General features: G+C 38.4%; 1 protein-coding gene across 2 annotated transcripts in view; it reads right to left on the reverse strand.

Annotated features, from left to right (window-relative positions):
* Positions 1-22,874, reverse strand: part of LOC134477824 (putative high affinity immunoglobulin gamma Fc receptor IB) — a 31,297-nt gene extending 8,423 nt beyond the window's left edge. For both annotated transcript variants that reach the window (XM_063256975.1, XM_063256973.1), the window contains exons 1-3: positions 22,797-22,874; positions 22,297-22,317; positions 21,264-21,518 (exon numbers count right to left, since the gene is read on the reverse strand). In XM_063256975.1, coding sequence (XP_063113045.1) covers positions 21,264-21,518; positions 22,297-22,317; positions 22,797-22,827 — 307 coding nt within the window. In that variant the 5' untranslated portion in view covers positions 22,828-22,874. The remainder of the gene's footprint in view (positions 1-21,263; positions 21,519-22,296; positions 22,318-22,796) is intronic.
* Between the last annotated feature and the right edge of the window lie 424 nt (positions 22,875-23,298).

The raw sequence follows: 23,298 nt of genomic DNA on the forward strand, positions 1-23,298 counted from the left end.
GGTGTTGATAGGCAAGCTACCCCTACTCCTTTCTTTTTTCCTGTCACATAGAACATTGTTTTCTCTCCTTTGATTTTCAGTCCATAAATGAATCTGTTTCTTGTATAAAGCATATTGATGGACTCTGTCCCCTGATCCACTCTACCTGTGTTTCTTTTTATTGGTGAATTGAGGCCATCTATATTAGTGATTATGGCCAATATGCTCTGCCTCATCTCTGCCATGCTATTTTTCCGATGTTGGTTGTCCAGTTTTCCCCTTCATTCCATTGTCTGCCCTGCTTGGCGAGCCCCCACTGCCACTGTTCTTGGAAACATGGTCTTCTTTATCTCTGTCTAGAATGTCCTTCAGTATTTTTTGTAGGGTTGGTTTGGTGGCCATGAATTCCTTCAATTGTTCTTTATCTCTGAAGAATCTTGTTTCTCCTTTAATTTTTTTTTTTTTTTTACTGGTGCCAGGGATCGAACTCACAACCACATGCTTACAAGGCAGGTGCTTATGCTGCTGAGCTAAATCCCCAGCCCTTTCTCCGTTAATTTTGAAAGATAGTTTTCCAGGGTACATCAATCTGGGTTAGAAGTTGTTTTCTTTTAGGACTTGAAATACTTTACTCCAAGCTCTTCTTGATTTGATGGTTTGTGTTGAGAAGTCTGTGGTAATTCTGATAGATTTTCCTTTATAGATGATCTGTTTCTTTTCTCTAATAGCTCTCTTAATATTTTGTTCTTGTGTTGAATTTCTGAGATCTTGGTTATTATATATGTCTGGGTGTAGATTTATTTTGATTATAGCTGCTGGAACTCTCTATAACTCACTTATGTGAATGTCATCTCCTTTTCCTATGCTTGGGATTTTTTCTGAAATTATTTCTGTAAATAGACTTTTAATGTCATTTGTGTTGAGCTCTGCTTTTTCACTTGTATTTATTCTTCTTAAGGTATGTTTCTTTTGGTGTTTTGCAGTTGTTGAGTTGTTACTTTCTGGTTCCTTGTTATTTTTAAGAGATCTCTGCTTTCACAATCGCAAGCTGCAAACCTGTCTTCAAGATTTCAAAGTCTATGTTTGGTTTCTAAGTGGTTTTGTCAGATTTAAAGAATTTTTAATTCCCTGGAAATCTCCTTAAATGTGTTTCATGTGCACTTAATCTTATTTTATATTCTTCATTCAAGTTTTCCCTCATTTTGTTTTGTTTCCCTGTTCTTCCATTATGTCTTCTTTAGAGGTGCTTAGCAGTTTATTTACTATGTTTTTCATTTCTTTTACCTTAGATAGTATTTCTGTTCTAATTTTTTATAGCCTCATGAAGTTGTTTCTTTACTTCAGTTGCCATTACTTCATAAATTTCATGTGTGTGACCCTGATCTCTTCCATGTTTACATCTCCTGGACCAGATCTGCTTGGTTGGAAACCAGAGACTGCTTTTGCTTCTTCCTCCTGACATATTCCTGGGTTCTTCTGAACAAGTGGGTGATGGGCTCTCAGGCACTTCCTGTACTAGCTACAATTTCTCTGAAGTGAGACTGTTTGGATTTCCCAGCCAGTGCATTGGGTGCACTGCTGCTTTTTTCCCAGCCTGCTTTGGCTCACCAGTGGCTGATGGAGTGCACACTGGGGCGGGGCTGGCTGCTGCTCCTAGCTGGTTACTGGTGGGCACCTACAATGAGGGTTGCCAGAGTGTGCCTGGGGCATGACCAGCTGCTGCCTCCCTACCAACCTGGTTAAGGGCAGGAAGTCCCCACCATGTCTGTTAGAGTACACATGGGGGCAGGGCTCAGTGTGAGCAAATTTCCAAAGGTCTGCTCCCAGCTAGGAGCTGCTGGAGGGAGCCAACCACATTTCCGGTTCTGGGCTTATCCTGCCGTATTCTGATATGGCTCCTGGCCAATCACTCTCTTTCCTGTGAGAGGACTGAGCCTCCCACACTCACTGCCTGTCGGTACAGTCCTTTGTATCTGCCACTCCCCTCCACCTTTGTGTGTCTTTACAGAAGGTTTCAGGCTTGCCAGCTACCACAATCATTGTGACCATGCATCCCCAGGTTCTGACAGCTCCTGCCACACAGTAGGTTTGGCTCTGGGTGAAGGCATTGCCAGCTACCACCTTCTTCTTCATTAAAGTTTTTCTTTTTTACTCTCTCTGTGGACTCCAATTCTCACTTTAGTTTTTTCCCGGTTCCAAGGAACCCACATTCTTTCTTCTTGTCTTCCCCACAAGGATATATTCCAGCATCTGGACTGTTTCTCTCAGAGTGGCTCCTTTCTCTGGGGCTTACTGTGCCACCATCTTCCTGGAAGTCCTCAGTATCAACTCTTTGAGTCATCGGTTCTTTGCATTATTTTCTTAGTCTCCAATGCATTAGTTTCTGCTCTGATCTTTGTCATTTTCTCCCTTGGACAAGTCTTGGGCTTGATTTTCTCTTCTTTATCTATAAGTTTGAGGTTCAGCATTAAGTTGTTTATTCAAGCTTGCTCTGTTATCCTGATACAGGTACTCAGTGCTATAAATTTTCCCTATAGGACTGCTTTCATTGTATCCTGTATGCTCTAATATCTTGTACTGTGATTATCATTTAATTGGGAAAAATTGTCTAATTTCTTCTCTAATTTTATCTGTGACCCTTTGGTTATTCAGGATGATCTCATTTAATTTCCATGTGTTTATGAATTTCTTGTAGTTTCCTTTGCCTTTGATTTCCACTTTTATTGCACCATGGTCTGATAATATGCATTGGAGAATTTCAATTCCTTTGCCTTTACTTGAGCAGGTTCTATGAGCTGATATGTGTCTATTTCGGAGAATGCCCTGTGTGTAGCTGAGAAGAATGTGCATTCTGATGTTGCGGGATGGAACACTCTGTGGACATCTCCCAAGTCCTTTTGTTCAAAAGTTTGCTTCATTTCTAGTTTTTTTTTGTTACTGAGAATCAAGCTCACAACCTTGCAGTCGCCAGGCAGGAACTGTGCTCCTGTCTATATTCTTGGCTCAGTTTTAATATTTCATTATTGATTTTTTTGTCTTGTTAATCAGTCTTTTTGTGATAGTGAGGTATTGAGATTCCCCTGATATAATTGTATTAGTGCTTATTTGGTTTTTCATGTCTGTTAGTATTTGTTTTATATAGTTATGTGAACCGGTATTGTTTGCATATGTGTTTATGATTGTTATCTCTTCTTCTTGAATTGTTCCCTTTACGAGGATGCAGTGACCTCCTTTGTCTCCTTTTATTAATGTTCACCTAGTAGAACAGCTATGTCTGCTCCTTTTTAGGTTCCTGTCCTGTGGAATATTGCTTTTCATCATTTGACTTCCAGTCTCTGAATTTCTTTTTGAATTATACATGTTTCTTGTATCATAGCACATTAGTGGATATTGTTTCTTGATCCATTTTTTCAGTCTGCATCTTTTAATTGGTGAATTGAGATCATTAACAGTGGTGATCATAACTGATATATATTGACTTATCCTTGTCATGTTATTTTCCTATTGTTGGCTCCACCTTGTTTAACTTTTGTGGATGAGAAGTTGCTGCCTGCTTGGCCCAGCCCTTGGGTATTTGGCACCAGCCTACAGTATTTTCTATCTCAGTCTTAGAATACCAGGAAGAAAAGCTGGGTAGAACACTTATGTCATTATTGGCTAAAATGGTACCATCAGCAGTAACAGTAGCATCAAACACAGCCCCCAGTTAATGCAGTGCTTCACATCCACTGCTCCCTTCCACTGCTACCCATCTTTGTGGAAGCCTTTAGTGCTGCAGACAGTCATGAAGTATCTGTAGGTGTGAAGCAATCCTCCCATGCAGTGAGTCCAAATTCAGGGAGATGGCTTTGCCAGCTATCTCCTTCTTCCTTGTTGAACTTTCTATCTTTGCTCTTCCTGTGGGCTTCAGTTCTCACTACAGATCCTTCCTGGGGCCAGGGTGCCCACTTCCTTCTTTCTTGTCCTCCGTGAGTTGCTGTATTACAGTATCTGGACAGCAACTATCATAGAGGCTCTTTCTCTGTTGCTTACCACTCTAGCATCTTCCTTGAACTCCTCTAGTTGATGTATTTTTAATGGAAAGTATTTAAATCTCACAAAGAACTGACAAAAATTTATTTTCACAGCTTTTATGAATGAAAAGTAGTCAATAATGCTTTATTTCTTCTTATAATAACTATATATTTTGAAAACTGAATTGTTTAAGTAAAATTTTAAGATAGTTGTCTGCAGTTCATTTTCACTTCATACATTATGTATGTTGCAATAACTCTTAAGAAGTTAAAATCTACTACTCCTACATACTTACTAAGGCTAGGAGTACTTTTCAGGAGATTTACAGAAAGTTTGCTTGATGTTTTTCTTTAGTTACAATTTACAATAAAAGTTTCCTGTTGTTTTAATTTCAAGTATCTATTAGAAACTCAATTTTTTGAGATGTGGTCTTGCGGTGTAGTTCTGGATGGACCCATTCTGTAGCCCATGGTGGCCTCAAACTCACAGCATTCTTGCCTCAGACTGCCAAGTGTTGGGGAAACACAATTACTTTTTATTCTCATTCTTCCTACTTGCTCTCACATCTTTCTCTGCCTCCTGTGTCTTCAAGATTATTTCACCAACTTAAAAAATATCTTTATCTATAATTTTATAACAACCTTTATAGCTAATTTTGGATGTTTTTATAGTTTACCTTTCATGGATTATCTCAATCTAAGATGAACTTGTCTATTTCCTTTTTTCCTGAACTTTTTTTTTTTATCATGAATATAGTCCTCAGTCCCTTCCTCTAATTTTCTTTACTTTTTTTTTTCTTTTTGAGACAGGGTCTCACTATGCAGTTCAAGCTGGTTTTGAACTTACCTTGTAGCCCAGGCTGGTCTTGAACTTGCAACAATCCTCCTAAATCAGTCTCCCAAGTGCTGTGATTACAGCCATGTTCCACCACTCCTGATTTACCTTTATCTAATTTTCTTAAGTGGCCCTGAGAGTCCTTCATAAGTTTTTTTATGATTAACTCACTATAAATTTGACTCTATGTACTTTTTCATATATATTTTCCATTATTCTCAAAATGGCAAATTCACTGCACCTTGATTTTGTTCTTATACCACATTACCAAGAGAAGGAGGATTTTTTGAGAAGTATTCAAGCATTGATGCAGATTATATTTTTCAAATAACTATCATATGAAACAGAACCTCTTCACATGAACCTTTTAAACTGTCTGACGTTGTACACTGGGTGCAGACTCTGCAGCACTATTCTGAAAGGACTCATCTAGTGCTGTGATGGTGGTGGGGAATAGCTGCAATGATTTATTGGTTCATAGACTGTGAAAGTTCATGATCTTCCCTGTACTTCAGCCCAACACTGCCTAGGCATGTCAGGAAAACACCTGCAGTATCATAGTGTTAAGGACAGGACAGAACTGGTCAAGATAGAGTATACAAAGAAGAAGTCGAAGGGTTAGAAAGGAAGGTAAATTAAGAGGTTGGTTACAGATTCTTACCACTTCCTTTATCATGTTCCATACCAGAAGAAAAAAACTTCATTCACTTTTAGAACTTAACAAAAGTTGTGTAATGTTTCATACAAGTAAAAGAATCTATAATATATGTCTGAATGGTTAGTGATCACCACAAAACAAATGTTTATGAACCCATCATTCAAATGAATAACTAGAAGGCTGTGAATGACATGCCAGGTTTCCACCCAAAATGGAGTTACAGAGGGTGGATTTATCCCCTCACCTAAAGCAAACCAATAAAACAAAGCACATTTAAAAAAACAATAACAGTGAATATCAGGCAACAGCAATAGATCCTTTGAGAGCTGGAGAAGAAAAGTGAAGAATTCTGTGATTGCCCCCACTTACTGTACAGAGAATGCACTTGGGCTTTGGTGCAGGGATAGGGGATTCATAGCCCAGGAGAGTCCCTGAGTTGGAGAGATGGAGTTGAGTGTGTGGAGAGACTAACATCGTTGGAGTTCACAAGCCAAAGAACTAGAAAAGAGAAAGGTATCAACAGAGAGAATTGCAGCAATCTGCAGAGAATCCGTCTTCAAGAAATCAGCAGTATAATGTTTATGAATAAACTACCCCAGGTCTGGGAAAAAAACACCCAAAAAGATTAAGTAGAAGAATATCCAATATTTATAGAGAGGTGGAAATAATGTTAATTCCTAAAAGTTAGAAAGGATACCTTCGTTATTCATGGAGTGTGATAGAGAACTCTGAAGGGTCTTTACTCAGTAAGACATGGTAAGAGGAGCCAAACAAAGTTTCTAGAAATGAAAAGCAATATGTTGGATGAGGCTAAGAGCAGATTAGACTGTCGAACAGCCCAGAAATACTTGACCCTGCTGCTTTCCAGATGACATTTCATAGATTCAGTGTGGATCAATTTAGTAAGTAGCTTTTGAAAACTGACTCAGTGAGAAAGTCATGACACAGTTTACATTCTGTCCTAACTTGTTTGGTGAGAGCTGAAAGTATTTTCAGCAAATGCAGCCCAGACCCAGTATACCTCACCCCCATACCTGGTGGAGTCCAACCTTGGTACATTAATTAGAGAATTCACCTTTGCTATGCTTCGGAGCGCTATGGCTGGGAAAAATTTTGGACTCATTTTTTTCTCAATGTATTCTATCTATCATTCATTCTTTCTTATTTTTAATTTGATTTTTGCTTTTCTCTCATTTTTATTTTATTTATTTTTTAGTTTTCTCTCTTCAGTTCCCCCTCCTTATTTCCTCAATAGTGGGGATTGAACCCAGAGCCTCTTATACATTGGGCAGGTGCTCTGTCTCTGAGCCACACTTCCAGGTCAGTTGAGAAGAGTTAAGCCCAGTTTCAGCAACATCCAAGTCCTTGATTCCTGGTGGATACTTCTATTCAAATTGTTGACCTGTCCCTAAGTGGGTATGCAATGGCAAGCAGAAACCCTAAACTGATACCCAGGATTTGGAGGCATATTTATTTATGTCATAGGCACTGATCAGGATCATTCTCAAAATATCAGGGCCTGGTCAAGGGCTTATCTGGAATAATCAAGCAAGAAGTACAGAGGCAGAGACTTGTCAGTGGTTTGTACAATTTACATCAAAGTGAACAGCTATGCATTGCAGTGACTGGACATTTATAGGACACAGAAGCAACTAGAATTGGAACAGGAACTTCTACTTGGACAACTAAGAAACTGAAATATACTGGGAGTGGATGGCATTTTCTGTCACAGTTATAGCTAGGAGGAGGCCGAGGTCCTGCTCCTGTGCAGATACCCCACAGTAGATGCAGGGAACCCCAGTATTGACGACACCACACTTACCCTGGTCTTTGTACAATTCTATGCTCAGTTGCAAACACTCCTGGTTAGATAGCATTGGGTTGATAAGACTGAATTAATTTGCACAAAGAAGGATATATAATTTGAGACCTTCCTCCTCCCTATGAAGCACGAAGGTCTTCATCATTCTCTAGCTAGAGGGCAATAGCTTCAGGCCTTTTAATATGACTGAAGTTGTAGCATCACATTCACTTCAAGTAACAGAGCTGCTATAGATAGGAAGTCTCTAACTCCTGATACTTTAGCAGAGGTAACCACAGAGGACACATTCAATATATTCTGTTGCTTACACCACATCTGCTTCAAGTAACAGTTTTTCCACTCTCACACTAGTAACAGAGACAGTGGAGCTCTCAGACTCTGATGTGGTATGCTCTGTGCCTACACTCACAAATTGCAACCCAGAAAGTTTCAGGGAGATTGCACTATGGAGTCTGGTTGGAAATCAACTCAGTATGGATACAATAAATGGATACCCCAGGACATAAGAAAGCCACATACTGGTAGGGCACCATGTAAAAGTGTGAGAAATATATATCCCAACATATGCATAAATTTTAATAAAGAAGCACACAGAATGATACATAAGACTCAACAATATGATGTATACAAGAAACTGATCTCACCCACAGGGACATATATAGTACATATATAGTACATATATGTAGTACAATGGCAAAAGTTGAAACATTTTGTTTGGGTGAGCATGAAAGGAACTAAAACTCTTATCCTCTGTATAAAATGATAAATTATGCATTGGTAAAACAGCTCTGAAAACCTATTTAGCAGTCTCTCTGAAAACTGAAATATACCTATTTTGTGACCCAGCAATTCCACTTTTAGGAATTTTCCAATGATAGGCATATATGTACACCAAAGTATTACAGTTGGCAAAATTAAATAGAAGTTGATAGGCAGCTCAAAAGGAATCAGGCCCAAGATAGAGTCAGAACAGTGAGGAGACAAACCAACCCTGTAGTTAAGGATTAAATGGATAGAAACTGGGTCCCAAGATGGATACATGATCACGAGGCCTACAAGCCTCTGCACAGATGAACAACAAAGGCCCAAAGCTTGGCCGTATCTAGCACTGTTATAGGCAGCTAAGTTAGACACAAATTAATAGGCAGTGAGACAGGACTAGGCCCCTGAAGGAGTCAGTGCAGAAGATGAGAATGCATCACAACTCAGGCTTGATGGGCATATGTTGAAGACTACGCCTCACGGTAAAGATGCAATGATCAAGTCTACATGCCTGATGGTTAAACAGTAACTTGAGACTATTATTGTACTATGATTGGTATCATCTGCTTAAGTAAAGTGCAGATAGACCTCAGTCCCCCAGGTGGGTGACCATAGCATCCAGTCCCATCCCTTCCCCAAAATGCCTTTGTTCTTCCCATGTACCTTTGCTAAGTGACTGGCTTCTCTGTTGGATCAGTATTAGCTTAGCAGTTATAATGTAATGCTGTATGCCAACTCTAGTTTCCCTTTTGTTGCTAAAATTCTGATATACATAATATAACATTCATCATAGGGAAATTGTACATGTACACGACACATTTTTCTTTTTTTCCCAATTCCCCTCCCCTCTCTTCAATCCTTCTTCCCCTTTTTATTTACAAATCTTTGTTTCCATTTTTTCCCTGGGTCTTTCCTTCCAACTCATGAACAACGAATATCTTTCCATTTTCTGATATCCTCTTAAATCTCCCTTTTCAGGGTACTATAGTTTTCAGTGTAAAGATGTTTACTTCATTAGACTGATTCGTATGTACTTCATGCGGGGTTTTATTTTGGATGCTATTGAGAAAGGTATTGTTTCATGAATTTCTCTCAGTGCATTCACTATTTGTATATTAGACCACTTTTAATTTTTGATTATTGAGTTTGTATTCAGCTATGCTACTGAATTTGATTAATAAACCTAGAGGTCTCTTGGTGGAGTTTTTGGGGTTTTCTATGTAGAGTGTTATGTCACCTTCAGATAATGATAATTTGACTGTTTTCTTTCCTATCTGTATTCCATTTCTTTTGTCAAATTGCTCTGGCTAATGTTTCCAGAGCTATATTGAATAAGAGTGGAAACAATGAACATCTTTGTCTTGTTCCTCATTTTAGAATGAAAGTTTTCAGTTTTTGTCCATTTAGTATAACACTGGCTGTTGGTTTGTCATAGATGGTTTTTATCAGGTTGAGATAAAGACCTTGTTATAACTTGCGCCCCGGTATAAAATCCAAGGAGGCAAGAGACCGAAAATTTAGTGGCAAAGGCTTTATTTCCAGGCCTGGTGACCAGTCTCCGGGAGCCAATTTGGAGACTGTTCCCCAGAAGCTGAAGGGAGGACTTTAAAAAGGGGCTGGAGGAAAGGGCGGGGGGAGAGAAACAAAGAAACCTGCAGAGCCATCAAACTTGTTGACCCGAGTCTGGAAACTGTATTGCTGTCCACTTAGCTCTGACAATCTAGGGAGTTCCTGGTGTTTTTTTAAATTACTCTCATCCTGCAGACTGACATTATCTCAGAGTGGCACGTCTGCAGCAATATTTGGAGAAGAAAGTGGAGAGTTAATTATCTCAGGACAGCTTGTCTTTGCTAGTGAGTGCGAAGGGGTCACGAGTTATGAGACGCTGGAACTTAAGTTTTACAAAGACCTGATATCTAACTCATTTGATACATACAGAACAAAAGGAAAGCACCGATTGGGGTTTGGGCCATAGTATTACCCGGTAATTTCTTTAAGCTAAGCAGTTCTTAAAATTGGGGCAGGCTCATTTTACGACAGATCATCACCGGGTCGGGGGGAGGTCACCAGAAACCCAAATTTTTTATGGCCTAGATAGATAGGTGAGGGGAGAGGGAGGCAATAAGGCACCATACAGAACAGAAAACGGCGGTAATGTGTCAAGGTCAGGGTAAAGGGTTAAACTCACACGCAAATCTCTCTGCACACAAGCAGGTTACTTTAAACAAATGTAAATTAATTGCCATTCTAGTTTTCCTTAGCTCTTTAGCGGAGAATAGAGGCACCTAGCAGTGATTAACAACCCTTGTTAGCTTGTTTTAGCACAACTTCTGTAGTTTGGAGAGGGCAACAATGGTTAACATACCAATTAGGTGAGATTCTTGCAATTTTTTACAGGGGAGAGTGTTGCTCAACATATCAATTAGGTCACTTAACATATCAGTCAGGGAAAAAGGATAAAACAAACACATTTAGTAAGCCCCTACACAGGTTTGCTATAATACACATATAACGAAGCTATTTTCTTAGAGTACAACAGACCTCCTATTACAATTTTCTGTAGTTTTTATCAGGAGCAGCTGTTGGACTTTGTCAAATGCTTTTTCTGCATTTATTGAGGTGATCATGTGGTTTTTGTCCTTGGCTCTGTTAATATGGTGTATTACATTTATCGATATGTGCATATTGAGCCATCCAAGGGTGAATCCTTTTTGGTCATGATGTATAACCTCTGACGATTTGCTGAATTCCACTTACCATATCTTATCCAGGATGTTTGTGTCTGTGTTCATTAGGGAGACTGGGCTATAGTCCTCTTTTTCTGCTGGGTCTTTCTTTGGTTTTGGTGTCAGTGCACTTCTTGTTTCCAGGAATGATTCTGGGAATACCGCTTCCCTTTCCATTTCAATAAAGAGTTTGATAAGTAGCAGCATTAAGACTTCTTTAAATGTCTTGTAGAATTCAGCAGAGTATCTAACAGCAATGAATTTGTCAGGAACTGAGTTTTTCTTTCTTGGTGGGTTTTAATTACCTCTTCTATTTCATTGACTGATATTGGTTTATTTAGTATTTTTATATCTTCTTGATTTAGTTTTGATAATTCATGTGTATCAAGAAATCTGTCTACTTCTTTTGCTTTTTACATCTTATTAGAATACAAGTTCTTGAAGTAGGTTTGGATAATCTTCTGGGTTTCTGCAGCATCTGCTTTGATTTCATCCTTTTCATTCCTAACTGCATGGCTCCAAGACTTTTCTTTCCCCTTTTTGGATAAGGTTGACTAATGGACTGATGGTTTTATTTAACCTTTCAAAGAACCAACTGTTTTTATTGATTTCTTTGTATTGTTTTCTTGGTCTCTATTGCATTGATTTCTGCTCTGATCTTATTTATTAATTTATTTAGTCTTTTTGAGCCAGGGTTTCCTTGTGCAATTGAGGCTGGCCTTGAACTTTCAGCAATCCTGCGTCAGCCTCCTGAGTCCTGGGATTACAGGTGGGCATCACCACACCGGGGTCTGGTCTGCTTTATTTTCCTTCTTCTTGTAATTTGCTCTTCTTTTTCTAGAAGCTTGAAGTTCAACATAAGCTTGATTATTTGAGTTTGCTCTGTTTTTGTGATATGCGAATTCACTGCTTGTAAAGGAACTTTCAATGTAGACCATAAATTCTAATATGTTGGGTTGACATTATAATTGTAGAAATTGTTTAATATTCTCTTTATATCTGTGGCCCACTGGTTGCTCCAAATATTGCTTAATTTCCATGTGTTTATGAAGTTCTTCTGGTTTCTTTTCTCACTGATTTCCAGTTTCTTTTTTAATCAGATTTTATTTGTATACTTTAGATATATATATGTATATCACATTCATCTTAGAAAAGTTGTATCTATAAGTGATATAATTTGTTTCTTGTATCCCCCTACCTTTTCTTCAGCCTCTCTTCCCCTTCTCATTTACAAAAACCTTATTTCCATGTTTTGTTTCTTTTCCCATTTTTAAATCTATTCCCTTGTTTGCTTTTCCCCTCCACTCCCTTGTTCTACTCTCCATCTGAATGTTTTCTTCCTAGTTCATAGTTCCTATTACACATTTTGGTCCTTATTTACATTTTTGTTTTCTCACAACGAAGAAACAATGTGATATTTGCACATGTGGGTCCAATTTATTTCACTTAAGGTTATGGTCTCAAGACACATGTTTTCCTAGAAATATGTCAAGTGTGTATTTCTTTATGGTAAAGTAGTATTCCATTGTCTTAAAAAACCCACATCATTATCCATTTACCTGATGGTGGACATTTGGGTTATTTTCAAGTTTTGGCTAATACAAACGGTGCTGCTGTAAACAGGGCTGTGCATATATTTCTGTGATTTCCAATTTCATTGCACTATGGGATGATAATATACATGGGCTAATTTCAGTATCTTTGCATTTATTTACATATTTTCACTAAGCAAGATTGATATATATTTTTGGAAATGCCCGATGTGCAGCTGAGAAGAATGTGTATTCTGATGTGAGGCAGAACACTGTAGACATGTGCTAAGTCCATCTGTTCAAAAGTTTGATTCAGTTGTGATAATTTTTTGTTGATTTTTTGCCTAGTTCATCTGTCTGTTTATAATAGTGGAGTACTGAGATCCCCCATTACAGCTGCATTAGTGCTCATTTGATTTTTCATGTCCATTAATATTCTGTATAGTTGAGTGTGCTGGTATTTGGTGCATATATGTTTATGATTGTTATCTCTTCCTCTTGGATTGTTCCCTTTATAAGGATGCGGTGACATTCTCTCTCTCTCTTGATCAGTAGTGGCTTGAAATCCTCTTTGTCTGCAAAAAGAATATCTATCCCTGCTTTTTTATCTGGGTTCCTGTCACAGTTTTTCCATCCTTTGAGTTTCAGTCTATAAATTTATTTCTGAATTAAATGTATTTCTTGTATGCAGCAGATTGATGGATCTTGCTTCTTGATGCATTCTGCCAGTCTGTTTTTTTGTTTGGTGAATTGCGACCATTTACACTGATGGTTATAACTGATATGTATTGACTCATCTTTGACATGTTATATTCTTATTGTTGGTCTTTTTTTCCCCTTCTTAATTACTTATCTTGCCTGATGGATTTATTCTGTTGAGGTTCATGGAGTTGTAATCCTTATTATCTCTTTTTAGAATGACCTTGAGTACACTTTGCAATACTGGTTTGGTAGTCCTAAATTTCCTCAGCTGTTCTTTGTCATGAAAACATCTTATTTTCCATCAATTATGAAAGATAGTTTTGCAGGATATATCAATCTGGGTCAAGCATTCCTTGTGAGGGTGGTTGTGAGAAGTCTGCTGTGATTCTGATGGGCTTTTCTTTATGAGTGACTTGTTTCTTAATATTCTTCTTGTGTTAAATTTCTGGAATCTTGACTATTATACAAATCTACCTTGATGTAGATTTACTTTGATCATGACCAATTGGAGTTTTATATGCCTTACTTATATGCATGTCAAATCCTGTTTCCCTACTTGGGAAATAATTTTCTGCCCTTTCTTTGATGAAGAAGTTTGGTTTTTTTTTTTTTTTTTCCTTTTTGGCTCTGTGAGACAGTGTCTTACTATGCAGTTCAGGCTGGACTTAACTTCATTTTGTAGCTCAGGCTGGTCTCAAACTCACAATGATCCTCCCCTTCCAAGTGCGGGGATTAAGGCATGTGTCACCATGCCCTGCTGGTCAGTTGTGCTATTTTCTGTTTTGTTTTTTTTCATTGATTCTGATCTATTTTATGTTATTCTTTGTTGGATTGATTTTTCATGGTTTCTCACTATTTTTAGTCAGTCTTTGTTTTCATGATTGCTCACTGTAATCCTGTCTTCTATATTTGAGAGTCTTTCCTCTGTGCATATTTGGAAAATTCTACTGTGCATATTTTCAATGGAATTTTGAATCTCCTGGACATCTGTTCGAATCTGATTGTATTTGTTTCCTGTGCTAGGTGTCCATGGTTTCCATCAGTTTCCTAAATGCCTTTATTTTTTAATTGTTTATTCTGGATTGATTAACAGTGTTTCCTCAGGGTCGTCTCTGTAGTATTACAAGAAACTATGTCTGATTTAATTTTTTTTTCTAGAGTCTCTTTCATCTACTTGGTACTTCTGTTGATACCATCTCAGAGTGTCCAACTAGATGGCTTTTGGATTGCTCTACCTCATTGTCGCCTGAGTGTGCTTTTAGTGAGCTGGGAACCTGGCTTTGCAACTTGCTTGTGCCTTCTCATTTTCTTTTTTTTTTTTTTTCCTTCTTTTTCTTTCTTTTAGTTTAGTTCCTGGGTTGATGATTGTAAATTGCTTATGGCACATGGCTTTACTGATGGTATTCAGAACTTTTAGGAAATGACTGCCTCTCAGAGATGTTTGTGTGTAGCTGGATCTGGGTTTTGAATCTGTTACATGATCCTACCTCTTCAATTTGTTGAGGATGAGAAGTTGCTGCCTATGTTGCCTGTGTCCTGGTTCTTTGGCATTGGCTTATTATATTTTTTATGATCTTGAGACAATCTCAGTGTTGGCATACCAGGAAGAACAACTGATTAGAATAATTATGTTACATTTCCTAAAGGAGTATAGTCAGCAATGGTAGCCTCAAGCACATCTTAGAAAATGACATGCAATAGAACATTGAATTACAACTAGCCTGACATATGAACAACTTGTGTTATGATCAGAATTTTAATTGTAACGTATTACCAGAGTCTTAAGTTATGACCTGAAGGCTGAACACTTGTGCTTCCAGCTGGTCTCAGATATGGAATTAACCCATAAAGATTTTTGGAAAGAACATTATAACATCTTTTCCTTTATGGGATTGAGAAATTATGGGCCAATGTATTTTAAGGAGACTGAGATCTGCCTGTGTACAGGGAAGAGACTTTGAAGGCTGTGTAGAGGAACCTGAGCCTTCAACTGACAATGTGAGCTACAATCAGCCTTCAGAAAAAAACTGAGTTTATAATCCAAAGGGTCACTGAATTGTGGTAACTATTAGTTTTCCACCTTTAACTGTGTGAAGTATATTTGTGATTATATAACAAAATCTAAAAGAAACTAGAAAATTCCACACAGCAAATATGCACTCAATGTTACACTTTTTCCCTTAGGGAAGAAAATTTAAAAGAGATTGGGAAGAAAAAGATGGATAAATAGAAGAAGAAGAAGAGATTAGAGGCAAGGTTGGAGGACAAAGGAAGATTATATGGACTTTCAGAAACTGATGAAAAAGACAAAACAGAAAGAGAAGAAAACAATAAATCAAGAATAGAGCAGAACAACATGAAAACTACAAACAATATTCACACTCATATACAAACAAAATCAGGAAAACAAAACAAAGGCAAAAAATAAGGAAAGAAATAAATTTCCACTGTAAGGTGTGTCTCTGCTCTTATAGTAGACAAAGTGAGCGAACAGCCCACATCTGTGTTGATTAGTCCCAGAAGGACAGTGATAAATTTTTGGTGGGTTAGTGGATAGTGCTACTAAACCTGTACCTTTAGTTACAGTGAAGGTAAGGCTGGTTTCTGGGTGTAAGGTGGAACCTGATTATTTCGGCTTGTAACACTCCACTCTGCATGTCTTCTGCTGGCTCAAACTCAGTTCCTTGACATCCTGCTGACTTGACAAGGTGTCACGGGGTAACTGATGAGTAAATGCACCTGCAAAAACAGTGCCCAAGGCCCCTCCTTCAAGCTCCCATGATCTGGGAAAGGCCCTTAGATCAAAACTCAACCTACTCTCAATCAGAAATTGAATGGGCTGTTTCCTACGGTGGGGGAGGTGCCAATTCCTTCCATCAGAGTGGTTACAGTCTGATGATGGCGAGTTCTCCCAGCTGCCAATCAATGAAAGGCTGTTACACTTTTACGTCAAACAATCCACTTAGGAAGAGATAAAACTTCTCAAATGGCAAAATTATTTCTTAAAAAAAATGTGTTTCCAACTACGCAATGAATAAGACATGTAACTGTGCCAAAAAATAATTCCATTAACCAAACCATGGTGCTTCCAGTAGCACAGAGACTTGGCAGATATCCTGCAGATACTGGCAACTTGATTTTATCCATGTGCCCCAAAATAAACTGTTCCAAAACCTGTTAGTCTAGGTGGATACTTCACTAGTTGGATTAAAGTTTTCCTTTACAAGACAAAGAGAGCACAAGAAATGGTAAAGGTCTCAGTCTCAAAAATTGTCCCTGGGTTTGGGCTTCTTCTTCTTAAACTCTACAAAGAAACAATGGGCCTTCCTTTAAGGAAGCCGTTATTCAGGGTGTTTCCAAGGTACTTGACTTTCTTTGTTATCTTCATTGTACTTAGAGATCTCAGTCATCAAAAAAACTGAAAAACTAGGTGAACCCTTTAGAGATACCTTCATAAAATGGCTCAGGAAACCCACCTACAATGGCCTAACTTGCTTCTCTTAGCTTCATTAAAAAAAGGCATACACCTCAGATGATGAGTTTTTAAATGCTTTATGGGTGTTATTTCCTCACTAACAATCATTTCTTTCATTAAAAAAATCAAAAAGAACAACAACAAAAGCATGCTTTGTTAAAATAAGTCACCTTATTAGCTGAATTCTAACAGATCCTTCAATAATTAACAAGGCCCAGTCTAAAGAGTTAAAAAGTCCCACATTATACCCTGGATGTCTTGGAGAAGTCTTTCCCTTTTCATCTCCTTTCCTAGGGCCAACATGAAAAAGACCATACACATGTCAACTTCCTCAGCTGTCAAAGTAGCTGATCTCCATTCCAATATAACTCATACCTGACTTGAGCCGGTGGGACCCAGTGTCAGTACCGAGTGTGATTCTGCTATCTAAATATCGCTATAAGCCAGTAAAAAATTTAAAGTTCCTGTTAAAATAAGTCACCCCTTTAGTGACATAGTCTGAAATATTATTTTTTGCTTTTCTCATAGGTATTCTTATACAGCCTAAAAAGGGAATATCAGTGACTTTAATATGTCTGACGATATGGACAGCTATTTTGAAGATAACAAGAGGCATTATGGCAGCCAGTGTTGATTTCCTATTATCTTGTTTTGAAGTCTTGCATCATTTTCACTGTTTGGCATTCTTGTTTCATTTTCAATGGTTTGTTTTGACTGGATTTATTCTGTTAAAAGTAAAAAATTTTTTAAAATGGGGGGCATCAGGCAGCCAGTGAAGAGCACCAGCCATGCCTCTGCACTATCCCATGACCGCGGGCCTTGACACTGGCTGCAAGGTGGAAAGTGTGAGGTATAGCTGCTGTTTACCAAGGTATAGCTGCTGCTGCTGGTGCCTCACCAAGCACATGAAGCCTCTGGGGGACGTGATCTGGGAGGTGTGTGCACCATGGAGCTGCTCAAGGCCTCCAAGGACAGGCAGGCCCTCCAGTTTGTCAAGAAATTGGGGATGCACATCCATGCCAAGAGGAAATGCAAGGAGCTGAGCAGTATGCTGGCTGTCATGGGGAAAGCAGCCGCAAGCACTGAGCCCCTCTCCTCTGTGCAGAGTGAAACTTTTCAGGAAAAAAAAAAACCCAGCAACAAAAAACATGTAAAATCGAATTTCTTTTTAATATGGGCTCAATAAAAATATAGAAAGTCATATAAGCAAATATCCTGCTGAGATGGCAGCCTACTTCCCTTGTCAAATACCTCAGGACTTCCCTGGTAGATATCTTCTTCTCTAGGAAAGGATTGAAACAAACTACAAAATTGTTACAAAAAAACCTCCTTAACTCATAAAATAGCTCAACATTACCAGATGACAAAATGGCCTAGACATTTTACACTTTACGGTCCATGACATAATTTGCTTTCCCCAACAATACCACTGAAGCCTACTACAGGCACTAGGAGAGCCCCTTCTAACTCAGTACAAAGTCCCAAGGCCCATTGTTAGACCTAATAGCCACAGATATCAGGATAGATACTTCTACGTGTGGGATGACTATGTGTATTTGACTCCCATTGCAAGATACCTTAGTCAAAAGGTCTCCTTATATTAAGAACACAAAAATCACTTTTACTCACCTTGGACCAATGTCATTAAGTATACGAGACAAAATCCATATGATCATTATACACACCCAGTCACAATGCAGGTAAAATTAGATAGTGTACCCTCAGTGGCATCTTTTCATTAACGCTAGGACAGATGGGGAGATGCTCTTTAAAAAACACGCAGTTACAAAACAGATGAGTTAAAAATATTGACTTACCCCTCTCCCACACCAGTTATCTCAAAATGTATTTCACCAGTATGATCATTTGGCTATCTTTGTTCCTTCCCTGGGACTAAAAGCTGTCATGCACCATATAGAGATACTAACTATACCCAAAGGGCCTTAAAGGACACCATAACAGTTCAGTTAGTGAGACAGGACCCTACAAAACTGGAAGGTTCTAGACATTTTAAGGAAAATACAAGGCTAAATTTGTATTTTGACTCTTTGTCTAACGTCTCTATGGGTCTCCATCACCTCCAACAAGTTAATGCTATGTCCAACCCAAAAGCCGCGTCTATATCCTCTATATATAAGGTCTTTACTGGCTCTGACTGATAAAACTTCTTGTTGACAATAATGGTGATTGTTATCTCAGTCTTTTATTTGGATCCTGTGTCCTTACCTGCCTTCATGGTTTTGTTTCTTCTAGGTTTTCAGGTATCCACCTGCTTTCCACCACACCTGTTGTCTGTGGAGGGCCTCTAGACAGGCCCCTGAGAGCGTCTCTGACTGCCAATCAAAACAGCTGCCCCTTTCAACAACAACAACAACGAAATCCTAAACTGACTTCACTCATTTCCCCTAACGGCAGTCGGAGATATCTCTTCAGAGGTTGAAATATTACAGAAAGTTAAGATATAATACCGATAGCTAAATTAGACAGAAGTTAATAGGCAGTTAAAAAGAAGAAGACCAGACCTAAGATAGAATCAAAACAGAGATGAGATAAACCAGGCCCGTAGTTAAGGGCTGAATTGATGGAAACTAGGCCCCAAGATTGAGACACAATGGCTATGGCCTGCAAGCCTCCTCAGAGATAAATAACAGCTTAAAGGTACAGTGTAACTAGCACCATTTGGGCCAATAAGCCTAAGCAATATAACAAACACATACAAACAACATAATAAACATGTAGATAGGTGAGCAGAACACTCTGGTCCTCACTCTCATCCCTTCCAGAAATGCTTTGCTCCTCTATGTGCTAGGTACCCTTGCTACATACCTTGTTTTCCTTTTTCTTGTCTTTTTTTTTTTTTGTTTTTTGAGACAGTCCTACTGTGTAGTTTAGGCTGGCCTTGAACCCACTATGTAACCCAGGCTGGCCTCAAACTCTAGACAATCCTCCTGTTTCAGCCTCTTAAGCGCTGTGATTATAGGTATTCACTGTACTTTGTTTTCCTATAAATCAGCATTAGTTAAGTAACTGTACTTGTAATCCTATAGGTTGAAGGTTAACCCAAGATAAACTGTGCTGTGATTTTACCACATAAAAACTCCCTAGACAAAGAACCTTAGCAGCAACCCACTTTTGGGTCCCATCCTGCCTCTCAGGGGCTTTCTCTTAATAGAACTTTATCCTCTTAACCTCCTTTGTCATCAACTCCATTCTTTTTCATCTTGAGACACAAGCTTGACACATCTAACAAGTTCGGAATTACTTCTCTACAACAAAGCAACATTTGCAAAAAGACCACAATAGTACTATTTGTAAGAGGCCCAAAGTGGAAACAATAAGTCCATCAGTAGAAGGAGAAAATACATACTACTGTGAGTAATAAAAGCGATTAACTTCTAGCTAATAAAATTTGCAATTATAATGTAGAGAAACAGGGGCCAGATTCAAAAGAGTACCTTCTGTACCATACTGTTTCCATTATATGAAGTTCAAAAAGAGACAAAACTTGTGGTGGGAATGGTGACTAGAAATGGATTAGAAGTTTCTGGGGTCCTGGAGATATTGTGTTTCTTGAGTTAGGCACTGTTTATATGATGAAATTTACTGAGGTGCACATTTAAAGTTTGTTACATGCACTTTATAGTTTATACAAAGAAAAAAATGGGCTCTTCCCAGGCATAGACTATATTTTGTCATTTGACCCATGGAATACTTCCACCCAAAATAAACAACATTTCTTATTGGTACTGTTGTATTAGCTACCCTCACCTTTTCCTCATTTGCATTACTAAGAACTTATTTCCAAAGTCCTAATGGACACGAAAAACACCTCCTCTTCCCTGGACATTCTCAACATTTCCTTAGCTAAACCACATTTGCTCTAAAAGCAACAGAGTTTGCATTAATCTAATTCTGCCTCTATCATGTAGTACCTCTCATAGTATCAATTACAAAGACATCTGAGCTCCTTGCTTTTAACTAACTAAATAATTGTAACTATCTAAAATATTGTCCAGAATAATAAAATATTTTGCCCTAAGAATACTGTGTCTCCATCTCTTGACAAATAAAAATGAATTATAGATTAAAGAGGGTGATGAATTTGTTTGTGTTTCTGTTTGTAACAGTCTGATATGACTCCATGTTTAAAATATTATTAAAATTGTACAGACTATGTGTATGATATTTTTATGGCAGTATTACTTGTAAAAGTAGGGAAATGGAAACATCTTAGACATTTACTAACAAGCAGAATGGTTAAGTTAATCATGATGTAGTTGCATAGCAAACCCATAAAAGTAAATGTCTATTAGTATAGAGACTTTCTTTTCATATGACAAAAGGTGTCAGATGTACCATATTCTATCAACCATAGTGTTTTTTACAGCTAATAGATACTAACAGTTTCGCTTCTGTGGAAGGCAGCTTCAGGACTAGGGTCATGGAATGCTAGAGACTTCATTGTTCATCCTTATACATTTGTCTGAATTATTATTTACTGTACCCAGGCATACATTTAAATAATGATAAAATTCTCATGTCTGAGTTTTTCTCCAGTTACTCTCTTCAATGGGGGCTCACAATGGGGGAACCTTTGGGTAATGTCTGGAGTATATTGACTTACTTTCACCTTGTAGAGCACTGTATCTCTGTCTATTAGAGCTGAGCATTGTACACACACATACACACAGGTACACAAAAACACACATCTGGCATCCACACAAAGGAATATTTTGATTTCTAGTCATGCCATATTCACCTGCGTGGATTTCCAGTTGCACAGGATCACTTGGTGCTGAGAGCCCTGTCTGGCACGTGTATTCACCACTGTCACTGAAACTTGCTGCAGTGATGCTGTGTCTGGGAGTTGAGATCTGAATGGTTGCTCCATTGAGGAGCCACTGTACCGAGCTGTGCCCAGGGAACTGGGGTCCCTCACATCTCAAGGCTACATTTTCTTCTCGGAACATATTGAAATACGGAGGCTGCAAGATGATCACTGCCTTTATGAAGTCTGCTTGTGTATAAAACAGAAATAAAAACAAGAAACAAATAATCAACACGTGGAGTGAAAGGAAGGCTCTGAGTGATTAGTAAAGTTTCATGGAAAACACAAAGAAAAATGCATTTTTATATTAATTTGAAAAGATAGACAAATTAGAATTTACATCTTTAAAAGCATCTAAGCCCTACTTCAGAAAGCTCTGTTTATGTTATCAAATCTTAATCTGGGTGTTGGGACTATTGGGTTCTTGAGGAGGAACATTGGATTACTGACATGATTCTCACTGTTGGAAAGGTGTAAGCAGCATTTAAGACAGGACAACTGAGTGGGCCAGTTTCCTTGTCCTTGATGCTGTGTTATCTCTAAGGGTAAAACATAGACCCTCAGAGGCTTTTGCATTAGAAATGCCTCGCTTTGAAGATATCACTATGTGGTCCTGGCTCTCTCTGCAAAGAAAAAACCAGCTTGGCTCTCTTGCAGAGGGCACTAGTCTAGGGGGTGTTGGAAAACCCAGCAGAGCTACTTCTGCATTTCTGCAGGTGTGGCTAATCTCTGTTGTTGTATATACAGAGTTGAGTTGAGCAGTCAGGACTTATTCAGAAAACCTTAGATAACAAGAAAACTTAAAAATAAGGATTTTGTAAAAATCACACTCTGAGGATTTTACATAATTTCCAAGTCTTTCTCATATCTATCCTGTCCCCAAACCCTCTTCTTGAGGTAAATGGTGCTCATTCTTTGGGAGTAGAAAGGCAGTACAAGTGAAGTTGGGCTGGAGGTCACTCACCTACTTGCCCACCAACTGGAACTGCAAGAGACCAGAGAATAGAAACATCAGTTTGTCAGCAGGAAATAATGACAAAAGGCAAGTTGGGAATAGAAATTGATGTAAACACAGAAGGGTACCTTAGGTCTCTTGAGATTCTCTATCCTTCTTTCTCAAAAGCAAGTATCAGCTGAACTGATGGGCATTGATTTACCTTTTTTCCCAGGGAAAAGCTCAGGGACTGGCACATTCCAAACAAGTGCTCTACCACCATAGCTGCACCCTACCCACAATTAGGCTTTATTTTAATATGAGATTTTCAGATGTGATGCTAACTCTGGATTCCCCTTTACATTCTTTTAATGTAGTAAGCACCCAAAAAATGAACCATCAAAGCCCAGATACAGTTGCGTCCATGCTCATGACTTCTATTATATCAAAGGAAAACAAATAAACAAAAATCTTAATTCCTCATTGGTGAAGCTTGTCTTCTTCTAACCACTTCCCTAAGTTCAACTTACCCCAAAGGAGAAGAGCTGTCAAAAGCCACATCTTCCCTCCAAGCTGGTGAGAGCAGTAAAACCTGTAGTGTGAAAGAGGTTGTGATGAGGCCCCAGGGCAATGATTAGAAAAGAGGAAGGAAGTTGCTTCTTTTGACCACATTCATCATGTATCTTTACTGGAAAATATGCGCCTAATTTTCAAAGCATGTTTTTTTCTGTTCTCATATTCCCTTGGTGCACCACTCTCTGTGTGAAGCTCTGGTTTTTGTGTTATGACTTTTGAAAGTCCAGAGAGAAGGACTAAATTTTTATGACATTCTGTTCTGATTATATTTTCCCTTTATTTGGTCTGTTTCTTAGGTCCTGAGTATGACAAAAATTCCACTTTTACAATTGGTTCAAAATCTGGTCAATGCTTGATAATCTAAACCCTGAAAACTCTACCTCAGCCTCTCTGAAGCTTCTGAAGAGTTACTGAACTCAAGAGCTTCCCCGCAAAAACCAGCCTCTGTTCCTCTGA

The sequence above is a fragment of the Cavia porcellus genome, unplaced genomic scaffold (assembly GCF_034190915.1).
Source record: "Cavia porcellus strain 051 isolate PalLab524CR breed Dunkin Hartley unplaced genomic scaffold, mCavPor4.1 scaffold_1, whole genome shotgun sequence".
Lineage (NCBI taxonomy): Eukaryota > Metazoa > Chordata > Mammalia > Rodentia > Caviidae > Cavia > Cavia porcellus.